This window comes from Drosophila obscura, unplaced genomic scaffold (assembly GCF_018151105.1).
Source record: "Drosophila obscura isolate BZ-5 IFL unplaced genomic scaffold, ASM1815110v1 contig_25, whole genome shotgun sequence".
NCBI classification, from domain to species: domain Eukaryota; kingdom Metazoa; phylum Arthropoda; class Insecta; order Diptera; family Drosophilidae; genus Drosophila; species Drosophila obscura.
Window position 1 is genome coordinate 2,951,496 of NW_024542812.1, and position 11,710 is coordinate 2,963,205.

General features: G+C 39.3%; 4 protein-coding genes across 6 annotated transcripts; 2 read left to right on the plus strand and 2 right to left on the minus strand.

Moving 5' to 3' along the window:
- Window positions 1-2,213: 2,213 nt before the first annotated feature.
- On the minus strand, window positions 2,214-3,251 carry LOC111081919 (ribonuclease kappa). The gene is made up of 3 exons (XM_022378080.2): window positions 3,078-3,251; window positions 2,831-2,950; window positions 2,214-2,598 (listed from the first exon to the last, which is right to left on the minus strand). The coding sequence occupies exons 1-3, from the start codon at window positions 3,144-3,146 to the stop codon at window positions 2,500-2,502; spliced, it is 288 nt and encodes a 95-aa protein (XP_022233772.1). The 5' UTR covers window positions 3,147-3,251; the 3' UTR covers window positions 2,214-2,499.
- A 3,019-nt stretch (window positions 3,252-6,270) lies between these two features.
- LOC111071427 (josephin-like protein) lies at window positions 6,271-7,423 on the plus strand. Its single transcript, XM_022362755.2, has 2 exons — window positions 6,271-6,435; window positions 6,511-7,423. The coding sequence occupies exons 1-2, from the start codon at window positions 6,357-6,359 to the stop codon at window positions 7,008-7,010; spliced, it is 579 nt and encodes a 192-aa protein (XP_022218447.2). The 5' UTR covers window positions 6,271-6,356; the 3' UTR covers window positions 7,011-7,423.
- Window positions 7,418-8,529, minus strand: LOC111071426. The gene has a single exon (XM_022362754.2). The coding sequence runs from the start codon at window positions 8,425-8,427 to the stop codon at window positions 7,633-7,635; it is 795 nt and encodes a 264-aa protein (XP_022218446.1). The 5' UTR covers window positions 8,428-8,529; the 3' UTR covers window positions 7,418-7,632.
- Window positions 8,530-9,540: 1,011 nt separating this feature from the next.
- Window positions 9,541-11,630, plus strand: LOC111071420 (zinc finger protein DPF3). Of its 3 annotated transcripts, none has more exons than XM_022362747.2 (4): window positions 9,541-10,206; window positions 10,417-10,686; window positions 10,747-10,823; window positions 10,875-11,630. In XM_022362747.2, exons 1-4 carry the CDS (start codon window positions 9,765-9,767, stop codon window positions 11,556-11,558), a joined length of 1,473 nt encoding a protein of 490 aa, XP_022218439.2. In that variant the 5' UTR covers window positions 9,541-9,764; the 3' UTR covers window positions 11,559-11,630. The 3 variants fall into 3 exon arrangements, with proteins under 3 accessions (XP_022218439.2, XP_022218440.2, XP_022218438.2); XM_022362748.2 differs by having other exon boundaries at window positions 10,747-10,821; window positions 10,879-11,630; XM_022362746.2 differs by having other exon boundaries at window positions 9,542-10,206; window positions 10,747-11,630.
- The last annotated feature ends 80 nt before the right edge of the window (window positions 11,631-11,710 follow it).

Consider the following 11,710-nt stretch of genomic DNA (forward strand, 5'->3'; position numbering starts at 1 on the left):
GTCTTGAGCGGCGCTACTTTCGACTTTGCAGTCAACAACGAGACCTTGAAACCTTCTGCAGTCTTACTACGGATACAGGTGTATGCTCCATAAGCTCTCATGGAGGCGAAGGCATGTATTTGAATCGGTGACATGGGATCAGTATGCACAAAGCGAGGTATGGCAATCTTCTCCAGCTGACCCAAGGATTCTTTTAGAAAGTTCCAAGCTGTTTCCAGATTCATTGGAATTGACTCATCCCAATCTAGTTTGTTAATGCACAGCTCCTGCATTAGGATCTTTCCCTTGATTACCAAGGGGCTTAACAAACCAAGGGGTTCAAACAGCTTTGATGTCACCGATAATATGTTCCGTTTTGTGGGTCGGAGACCCATGACAGAACTGTCAATTTGAAACCGAAAGACGTTTTCGTGCGGTAGCCACGATATTCCTAATGCCTTGGTTGACTCGGATTCCGGTGCTCTAGGATGCTGTGACCTCAGGTGAGTTCGAGAATCACTTTGTTAGCTCAAACCCTGCGGTTTGAAGAACCTGTGCCACGTCAGACTTAATTGTCTTTAACTCCTCCACGCAACCAGCACCAGTCAACATATCATCGACATAAAAGTCAGACCCGATAACTTTAGCAGCCTTTGGGAATGAGAGCTTTGCAGACTGAATAGCCAAAAATGGGGCAGGTCCAGTCCCATATGTTACAGTGTTAAGCTGGTATATTCTTAAGGACTCAGATGGGTCTCTTCTCCATACTATCAACTGAAACTGCCTATCCGCTTCATTCACCATTACTTGGCGATACATCTTTTTTACATCGGCAGAATGTCATTACATCAGAATGTCATTCAAGGCCACCTGAGAGGACGTTTTCGAAGACGCAACGAACACGACGCGAAGCTTGGTGAACGTACTTTGGGGCCGAAGGACACACTGATGTGGAATTACGTAGTGTGGAGCAGAAGGAACAGTATTGTCAGTCGGCGACATATGACCTAAGGAGAGGTACTCTTCCATGAATTCCAAGTACATTTACTTACTTCAAACCGACATGAAAGCAAGATTTGAGTAGTCTTTCTATAATGCTCCTCACATAACTTGTATTCAGGAGATAAAGACTTTTTAGAAGATGTCAATTCTTCTAGTGACCAAAACTTTTGTAGTGTATTGTCGATAGCCATAACTGACTCTTCTCGACAACTCAGACAGTTCCTCGCTTCATGGGTGACAGTCACCTTTTGACTGTATCTTCCAGACACAATTTAACCGAGAAGCGTTTTCCTACAAAGTGGTGGCATTCGCGGACGACGTTGCCATCATCTCTCGGGAAAATTCCCTCAAAGACTTTTCGATCTAATGACCGCAAAGCTCGCGCGACTGTCAGAATGGACAAAGTCACGCGGAGTGGGAATTAAAACGGAACTTGTGTTGATCACAACCAAATACAAAGTCCCGCCTCTCAACCCTCCAATACTAAACGGATGCAGGCTCTCCTTCAGCGACGTTGCCTGTTATTAAGGGTTGGTAATTGACAAGAAGCTTAGCTGGAACCTGAACATCAAAGATAGAGGGAAGAAGGCCGCGATACCCCTCTACACTTGCAAAAAGGCCATTGGATTGAAGTGGGGCATGAACCCAAGCATAGTCCAATGGATGTACCTAGCAATAGTTAGACCAATACTACTCTACGGGGTCGCAGTGTGGTCACTAAAAAACTGGGCAAGGTACAACGTACTTCCGGCCTAAGCATCACATACTCTACACACCACACCAAATGACGCGCTAAATGCTATCTCGTCTGAGAGACTACGACCAATGGGTGTCACAGCACATCGATCAAGCATCCATCTTAAATGGAAACAATATCGTCCCCACAAAAGGATCGCAGAAGGATCGCAAACTTTATAAGGGCATCCGGATGGGACAATTGCTGACATAGTGTCTCACAAGGGAAGAGGACAGCGATCCCGACAACCTCCTTAACCTAACATAACCTACGTCAAAACTTTCCTATCCAGATATCACAACAGGATACAAATAAAAGTGTATTTATATATATTATTCCATAAACATTTTAACTAAAAAGGGATGTCATATGTTGAACAAAATCTGTGTCCAAGGCATTGCATTGTATCCATTAAAGTTAAAGAATAAAGTCATTTGTCCAAAGAGGTAGCGACACCTTTGTAGGCCAACTCTTTACTGCAAATATTTGGAAGTAATTTAACCAAGACGGAATGTATTTCATGAACAAAAACAATTGTATTACATGTGCATACTGTATATCTGTGGTGTTTAGTGTAAAGATTACAACATATGACCCAAATTATACTTCAACGACATCACGTAAGGGAATATTATACAATTATACAATAATTAAGGGTTTAACAAATATCTTCAACTGAACATTTCAATACTATTTTTTAGTGCATCTTTGATGAATACACCAGTACATTATAAATCGACAACTGACTACAAGAACCAGCTGGAAATCTAAAATTGAAATAATTAATTGGCAGTTACTCTGCTATTCATGTAGAATTGTTGCGCAGAGAGCAACAATGTTAACACGTAAATGCATGCTGCGATCCAGCAGTTGTAGGCGTTCTGAAAAATAAAGAAATACCTGTTACTACAACAACAAAAAACAACTGGTTGCACCGAAATATTTTTGTGCGTTATGTACATACATACGTACATGCATATGTACGACACTCAAAAAAATCGTTCAAGGCTATGTAAATACATATGTGTGTATGTGTGTAATACACACTGTGTATATAACGCTCTGGTCATGTTAAAGTCAAGCAGACCATTTTATCCCGTGATATAAACTAACCTGATTGTACGCTCTATTCGCAGCTGCATAAAATTCATCCAGAGTATGGAACTCCTCTCCTAAGGGCAAATCCTCAATAAGGGCCACACTATTGATATAGAAAAAGAGCCCCATCAGTACCTAAAAGAGAAGTAATTTTAATATTTATTAGATTAAAAATATCATGAGACTAAAAACTGAAACCTTGTGACTTTCAAGTGTGACAACAACCACATACATTAATCAGCTAGAGAACCAACGTACTCACCAGTTGAACAATTCCCCAAACGGAGATAATCAAACCACAAAGGGATAATTTTGGACCACAGATTTTCATTTTGCCGTCTTTTGGTACGTTATTTTTGCCAAAGTTCAGAATTTTCTCATCAAATACAGAAACTGGTCAGGTGAATATCATGTGACCTAATTTCGGTGTGACCGTACGTAAAAAAATGTAAAATACTGTTGGTTATACTTTTGGTATATTTTTTAAGCAGTATTATTAATTAAAGGTGATTTCACTAACCCACTAACCATACAGTATATAGATGTGCCAGTTTTTTATTTGTATTTATTTCATGCTTTATCCTAACCACTAACCATACAGTATATAAATGTGCCAGTTCATACAACGAAAGGGGCGCAGCTGAGTTTGCAGCGTACGTTCCCAGGTCTTCGGTTCTGGGGCCGACCGCGTTCAACTCTGGGAATGACCGGTTTTTTTTCAAATGAAAAAAGAAGGATCCGGCCCTGAATAGGTCGATTTTGGTTTTAAACTTTAAAAGTTAAAGTTGTTATTTGTTTGTACTGTGTGCATTTACATTGGGGACTCAGGCGAAAAGAGGTGGCAAAATTAAAAAATATTTTATGAACGCTTTGAATAAAATAAATGTACACATAGAGTAGAACATTTTCCAGAGCTTTAGCGAATCTAATTTTCAAGATAATATTAGTTTAGGAGATATGAGCAGAGATAACATCCTTTAGTTTTATATATTGTATTTGTTTCCCACCCCCACCCACTCTGCCCATTCCTCATTTATGTTGCGGCATGTCAGCTCAGGTCGCTACATCACATCAGCCCTCAAAACAAAACGAAAAACCAATTCAAACGGCCAAAAATTGTAGAGCCCACACACAAGCACAGTATGTGTGAATACATGGCACACACACATTTACGTAAACTGAAATCTCAAGCAAAGTCGGTTTCGGCAGCTAAAAATTATTGTATGCATACAATCACTAACCATACAGTACTGTATGGTTAGTGATACAATCATATATTTTTGAGTGTTACACGTACACAATACATTCATGCTTGCTGTCCGTCGGCTCGTGTCACGTCATGAGCCGAACGCGGTCGGCCCCAGAGCCGAAGACCTGGGAACGTAATCTGCAAACTCAGCTGCGCCCCTTTCGTTGTATGAACTGGCACATTTATATATGGTAGTGTCCTAACGCTACAGGTATAAACTTATTTTTATTGCGCTAGTCACTCGGCGAATATGTATATGTATAGATCATTTTGGATGTTATCTACTTTAATCGAATACTTATACATTGAAATGTTGTTTTGTTTTAAATTTTTTATATTTTTTTTATATTGATGAGTCTATTTAGTCTAGTTTCCTAAATTTTCTTTGATGATAATATGAAATTGAGTTGCGCTCTTAATGGATTTCAGTTCATACACCGAATGTGTCGCAGCTGAGTTTTCCGACGTTCGGGTGTGGACCTGAGACGTTCGGCATTTTTTCGACATGTTTGATTCATGACGAAATACGAAAGCAAGCCGAGAATTGCAAATGTACATATGTGTGTACACAGGCACGACAAAATATTTATCAATCCTTATTTTCCGAAAGCGTTTTGAGTTTGTTTTGTGTTTCGTTTCCAGGTTACGTAAATGTGTGTGTGCCATGTGTGGGCTCTACAATTTTTGAATGCTTGAACTGAATTTCGGTTTTTCGTTTTGTTTTGAAGGGTTGCAAGACTTTTCCGTTTTCAAAACAGCAACAAATTCCTCACCGAAATGAGAAGTAAACGGCTTTTTATAGCCTTTTCCCACACAGCACATCCATGAGGAACGGTGGGAATTTTTGACAGATGTGAAACTCCGATTCCCACCATCCATGAAAAATAGCCAATGCACACATTTTGGTGAGGCGGAAAATTTTTTTCTTATATAATTTAAATGAATATTAATAATGTCGCAATGGTTGTGAATTGGATTCAGCACCAAAATATATTCTTGCACAATCTAATCATGTTGCTGGACATGGATGATGATAATAATGTGGTCAACATTGACGAGGAAAATTGATTGAAATGGATCTAAGTTTTGAAAACACTGAAGCGTGGTCATGTGTGACTGCTTCTACTAAATCCAATCAATGTTTTAAATACAAATATATATTCTAAGTTTTTGGAGAAGTGGTTTTGGGACATTTTGTTAGAAAGATGTACCCGAAAACAACGAGGCGTTTTTTAAGGAAAGTTTTGTATAGCCATAGCATTGTATACTTTGGGTTCTTTTTCTGAGTACAGAACAGTCGGAGGCTGTCAGCAAACAGCGTGTGCAATATACTGCATGAGTTTTGCAGAGCATTCATAAAAGAATTCCCAGTCCACAAGCTGCGTTTTTCTGCCTGAATTGACATATTAGATGTTTTGTTGTTGTTTTACCATTTTCCTGTCTGTCATTGTTAACATTTTCGTAGTGAATTCCGATTTTTTGTTGTGAATGTCAAATATTTATGGTTGCATTTGACAATTATCGAAAAATACCGCACAAAAACGTGCGAATTAGGAACATCCCGATGGATGGTGGAATAACTGGGATATTTTCAGAATGGCAAAACCTTACGGACCATCCCCGAAATTGATGGTGGATGGTGGCTATATTAAAATATTCGATTGCCTATGCACTTAACAGCACATTTTTGCACTTTCTGCCTATCTCCGCAACTATCACCACTAATAACAACAAAAACTTGTTGATCAAAAATCAAATTTTGGCTCAAAAATGTTATGGTTGTGCGAAATGTAAAAAATATACATAAAATCATTAAATAAAATACTTTTAGTTGATTTTATTATTATCATACGATTTTTTACCCCTGGGGCCATTCTGATGGAGAAGAAATTCTATGGTTTTCATTGTTTGAAAAAGAACTCCCACAAACTCTACAAAATAATGTCTGAAAATAATAAATAAATATGAGAATCTCTTCTTTTTCGTCCATTTTCTTGCCGTCTTGCATAATTCTGCTGATTTCCCAAAATTTGGTTACTTTCCTTTTCATCAAGCACCCAAATTAGCTGTTCTCACGCAACAAGCTGCGTCTGCCAATATGAATGCCTTTTCTGCTTCATTGCGATTATTCCGATATCGATAGGAATCGCGACCAGTGTGAAAAGCCTATTTTACTGTATGGCACACCCAAACATCGATAACATCGATGTTTCACCAGCCCTAACACTTACGGACGCAGATGCGAGGACAGTGTCCATTTAATATTATTTATTTGACTCTAAACGAGACGCTATGCCAATTTCAAAAATATATCATGAAAAGCAAACCAAGCAATTATGTGCACTCCACGCTCTCAACAATCTTTTCCAAGGTTAGTTAGTTAGATTTTTGAAAGACCATTCTGATATATGTATGTACACATGCAACTACATAATATTATTGCCAGAACATATTTACAAGAAGGAAGAACTGGATAATATCTGCAGTAACTTAAGTCCGAACGTGTGGATAAATCCTCATCGATCCATTCTTGGACTCGGAAATTATGATGTCAATGTTATTATGACCGCCTTAGAGCTACGAAATTGTGAGGCCTTTTGGTTTGATAAACGAAAAGACCCATCTGATATTGACTTGGAAAAAATTGTGGGTTTTATACTCAACATTCCATCAGAGTACAAAATCGGGGCCATATTATTACCATTGCGAAGGAGACACTGGATAGCAGTACGTCGCATAGGACATAACTACTATAATCTGGACTCGAAACTTCGACAGCCTGAATTGTTGGGCGACGTCCTCCAGTTTTTGCGCGGACAGCTTAAGGAAAAGGAAGAGCAACGTGAACTTTTTATTGTAAGTTATCGCAGCGACGACTGTAATGAACCACCCCAGCGATGCATGAAAGAATCACACGAGATAGATAAAACAACAGATTCAACATGATCATTTAAAACTAAGATCTTTCCAGTCGACGAAGTGAAGTTAAGCAGCCTTACAGGCCGTGTGTGTAAATTGTAAAAAGTTGTATGTTTTTGGTTAGGAATTAATGACTGGATAAAATATTAGTACAGTGTAACGAAAATGCTAATCCAGAAAGCCGAATATACTGGGTATTGTCAATCGGAGCCCAGAATCTGTTCAGAATAGTCAACATAAATATATTATTATAATTATAATTAAACGTAACTATACATTTATAAAATGAATTAATTTATGTAAAAAAAAATCTAAGTTACGGTTTTCCAAGCAGCATAATAGAAATTGAGAGCCACATATTTCTCTATCTTGATAAACTAAATATTATGATACATAATGAAAAAGGTAATGAACTCAAAATAAAAACATTACGCTTAAAATGTTTGTATAATTTATTTCAAGTTTTTTTAAAATAGTGGTAGTAAAATTGCAATAAGCATTAATGGACGGATAATGGATATGTTTCAATTATGTATGATTACATCTAGCGACAATTTAATTGCTGGAATGAATCGAGCTAAAATATTAATCGTGACACATTACTAAAAATTGATAGGTATGTTTAGATAAGTTGAGTTGATTTTAACAGTTATATATCTGTTTGGATTCCTCCGGGTGGCGGGGTGTTTGGGGTACGTCCTGGCTGAGGACGACGTGGACGGCTTGGCTCCGGTGCAAAGTAAGATTGAGACGGTGATGGAGCAGTGGGTGTCGTCGCGACGTTTGCCTGGTGCTGATAGTAGTCATCTCCGTATTCGCTAACTTCTCGATTACTTATTTCGTTGAGGCGCTTGTAGCGCTCGCGACGTGCTTCAATCATGTAAAGTATTCCTCCAGGTAACAACAACACAGCTCCAACCACGCCCAACGCAAAAGACCAGCCCATGTCGTTGTTCTGCCACCCAGGCATCCAGTCACGAGAGTCTCCTTTGGCACCAAAAATGACCACGGCAATGAATCCGAATATCGAGCCCAACACTTGGCAAGTTCCAATGGTCAGTAGCAACACAACGTATCGATCATCGTCGCGAGAAGTCCGCAAGAACGCCAGTGTAAGAGGCAGGCCAATAAGACACATGACGAAGCATAGCGTTGCAAATAGCTGCACCGCTATATAGAAACCCGGTAGTAGAAAATCATGTATGATGTAATATTCCTCTTCAAAGACCCACATGCATCCGTTGAAAGGGTTGTCGTAGAAACGGTGAATATCCTGAAAATCGTTGAAGCAAACTTCCCAAAGTCCCAGGTTGGTAAAGCGTGGGTTTTCTAAACGCCCATCTGTAACCAACCAATAGGGTGTTGAAAACGCTATGATAAATAGCAGAAATGAAATCGCGGAAATGGAAAGCGCCACTTGCGTACTGCGGTTCGACGCCCCCATTTTTTTTATCACGGATATTTGTTGTTTGACTTAGTTTAAACAAACAACGAAAAACACCCAACAAAAAAACTTTGCGTCACAAACACATCACACGCCCTGTAGTGTAACCGTTCAAATAAAATATACCACTTATCAAAATACTATGAATTAAATTATATACCGAAGCAGTATTTTTCTACATAATTATATAAAAATAAGGCGGGAGAGACCCACCATTTCGTATGATCCTCAGATACATATGAATATTTGGGGTGGACAAAACAGCTGTTTTTTTAATTTTTACAATAATTTGACACAAATTGACACGAAATTTTTCAAAAACAAAAATTTAGATATTAACTAAATTAAAAATTTATATACAGACAGGATCCGTTTTTCACTTCTGCAAGAAATTTTCGATGTACTATTGAAAACGGAAGGTAAGGCATTTTAAGACGACAACATATTTCTCGCCGAAATATTGATAAATCTCCGTTAAACATAACAGAGGACTTTTTACATGGCACTACTGGCACTAACGCATGGGTATAACATCAGTAAATTTTTCGCTTTAGAGTACAGGAGTAAATAAACCACACTTTTGGAGCTCGTTAAAATGAAAAGTATGACTTTTGGCTGAAAAAGTAAGAGTGCAAAAGGAGCCTGCCAGATAGTCTATATTCCGCCGCGGAAAAAGCGGCACATTTAAAATGGAGGGAAGTAATCGAACAAGCCGGCTAGAAAAATGAAATAATGAAGTCAAATAATGAAGGCATGACGGATGACAATATGAAAATTATAACCTATTCATTTTTTAATTTACATGAATACAAGAAATCATTTTGATTGTTCCACCTCTGCCACAACAAATAGCGACCTCAGCTTGAGAAGTCCCTTTCATTAACTTTGTTTACTCTAAAAAAAATTGAAAGAAAAACACTAACTGATTGGCCGACCATGTTTGGTAGACAAAAATTTTTCTGATCTGAGTACTATGCTCTGGTCTCAAACAGGTCTCAAATCTTACATGACTACCCTTTATTTTTTTATGTGTTACTTGAACTGCGGTATTTTTTCGTTCAAAATACCAAATCTATGAGATGTCGTCTTATCGTTGCCACTTCGAGAAAATATTAATTTGTTTGTGTGTTGTGTTCGTTCTGCGTCCCTTTGTTTTGTACTCTAAAAAGTTGTTTGTACATACGAATACAATTGGGAAAAATGCGTGGTTTTTGCATTTAAACCAACTTATATTTCTCAATGACTGCAGAAAATTTGAGAAAAATTTTTTCATTTAATTCGGGCTACTTAGATTATACTGGTCTGAACGTTCGCACGCCGACATCAACCTCGTCAATATGGCTTCCGCTTCCGAAATTGAAAAAACATTGGTCGTAAACATTGGAAACTTTGAGAGAATCCAAAATTTTCTGAACGACAAGGAAAGGTATAAGGAGATACTGGAAAATAGCGAGAACTTCAACACGCGACTTTGTATCGAAAGACGGCTTCGAATGCCATTTCTTGACCCCCAGACCGGTGTTGCGCAGACACACTGTGCACTCTTCATGAAAAAGAAACAGCGTATGCCAGGATTCCGCCATGGACAGATTTATACGTACCCATCAACTCGTTGGCGTAAGCCGAAACGACAGTATTTACTTAACCCAAATCATAGCTACCGTGCCTATCAGTACCGCGAGCACCATATTTCCCACTCCCACCACCAACAGCATCACCATCACCATGTACCAACATGTACAGTCAGTGTACGTGACCATCATCAAACAGAAAGTGCGGGTAAGGGACTATATTAAGTCGTTTGAAAATTTCATAAAAATGTTGCTCAGACTTTAAAAATCAGATCACTTTTGGGTTGGTTGAATATTAAATAAACACATGTCATTTTTTGCATTAGTGAAAGTGAATTATTATATTATATGTACTTTGTGCTCGTGTGGGCATGATATGATGTCAAACCCCGTTACGATTATCATATTTGTATTTCAGCTATTGCTGCTACAGACGGAAATTCTATGGGTGCGTCTGGAGACAATGATAGCAAGGATTCACATGCAAATGTCGAAAAGGAGTGGTTCCACGACGAGATAGACTCCTCCCACTATCATCATGGCGGCGACGACTATGAAGATGACTTTGATTCGGATAACGATTTTGATGAATCTTACAGTAATAGGGGGAAACGCAAGCGAAGCTCACGGCCTCGGCGGTCCAATGCGACTGTAGAAGGTACACCTAAACGTGGTCGCAAGGGCGGTGGTAAGTAACCAAATTCATGAGCTTGGACTATACGATCGCTGAAGCTACTTGTTGTTGTAGGCAATCGTCGTAAAAACACTGCTGATGGGGAAACTGATCGGAGACGTCGAGGCGGCGGAAACAGTGGAAACACATCTGCAGCTGCAGCAGCTGCTGCTGCAGCAGTTGCCCACGCAGCTAATACGGCAGCAGCTGCAGCCACAGGACTCTATGCATCGCACTCAAACTCAGCGTCTCCCATTCCGACTAACGATGAAACCTCCCAATCGGCTCTGGTAATGCCGACCAACATTGCTTCATCCTACGACAAGACTTTAAGTGATGCAGGAGCATCCAATGACTCGATCCCCTTGGCAACCATGGCTGGAATTGCAGGGATGGGCATAGCCGCAACATCCAACGTCTCTGCTGGACCTCCTATATATGCTGCGGTTAACCCACCAGTAGCAGCAGCAGCAGCATCGGCTGGGGCGTCGGTCGCTAGTCCGAAAAAGCTCAAACAACGTGTTGAAAGAGAAGTGGCGCAACCATCTCCGTACTGTGACTTTTGCTTGGGCGATCAGCGCGAAAACAAAAAAACTAGCATGCCAGAGGAGCTCGTTTCCTGTTCCGACTGTGGTCGTTCTGGTCATCCATCGTGCTTACAGTTCACAGCAAATATGATTATATCAGTTAAACGGTATCGCTGGCAATGCATAGAATGCAAGTATTGCTCTATTTGTGGGACCTCTGATAACGACGATCAGCTTTTATTCTGCGACGATTGTGATCGCGGATATCACATGTATTGCCTATCACCACCTCTTGTTACTCCACCAGAAGGATCTTGGAGCTGCAAGCTTTGCATGGAAGAATTTCACAAGCACAAATAAACAACTAACATTACAGATTCCAAACATGTATGAAATAATGCAAATGCTCATAATTTTCGAAAAATTCAAAAATGCGAGTCCTCATTCATTTAGTCGCGTCCTACATATTTAAGTCAGGATTTCAATTTAGTTAATATTTTAGGTATGTATTT

Excerpts from the sequence above, each read along its gene's own strand:
- LOC111071427 (XM_022362755.2), top strand. The coding sequence starts at position 6,357 with ATGCCAATTTCAAAAATATATCATGAAAAGCAAACCAAGCAATTATGT. Across the intron at positions 6,436-6,510 it reads TCTCAACAATCTTTTCCAAG|AACATATTTACAAGAAGGAA; the intron begins GTTAGTTAGTTA and ends TATTATTGCCAG.
- LOC111081919 (XM_022378080.2), bottom strand. The coding sequence starts at position 3,146 with ATGAAAATCTGTGGTCCAAAATTATCCCTTTGTGGTTTGATTATCTCC. Across the intron at positions 2,951-3,077 it reads TTTGGGGAATTGTTCAACTG|GTACTGATGGGGCTCTTTTT; the intron begins GTGAGTACGTTG and ends CTTCTCTTTTAG. Across the intron at positions 2,599-2,830 it reads CGAATAGAGCGTACAATCAG|AACGCCTACAACTGCTGGAT; the intron begins GTTAGTTTATAT and ends TTTATTTTTCAG.
- LOC111071420 (XM_022362746.2), top strand. The coding sequence starts at position 9,765 with ATGGCTTCCGCTTCCGAAATTGAAAAAACATTGGTCGTAAACATTGGA. Across the intron at positions 10,207-10,416 it reads TCATCAAACAGAAAGTGCGG|CTATTGCTGCTACAGACGGA; the intron begins GTAAGGGACTAT and ends TTTGTATTTCAG. Across the intron at positions 10,687-10,746 it reads ACGTGGTCGCAAGGGCGGTG|GCAATCGTCGTAAAAACACT; the intron begins GTAAGTAACCAA and ends TTGTTGTTGTAG.
- LOC111071426 (XM_022362754.2), bottom strand. The coding sequence starts at position 8,427 with ATGGGGGCGTCGAACCGCAGTACGCAAGTGGCGCTTTCCATTTCCGCG.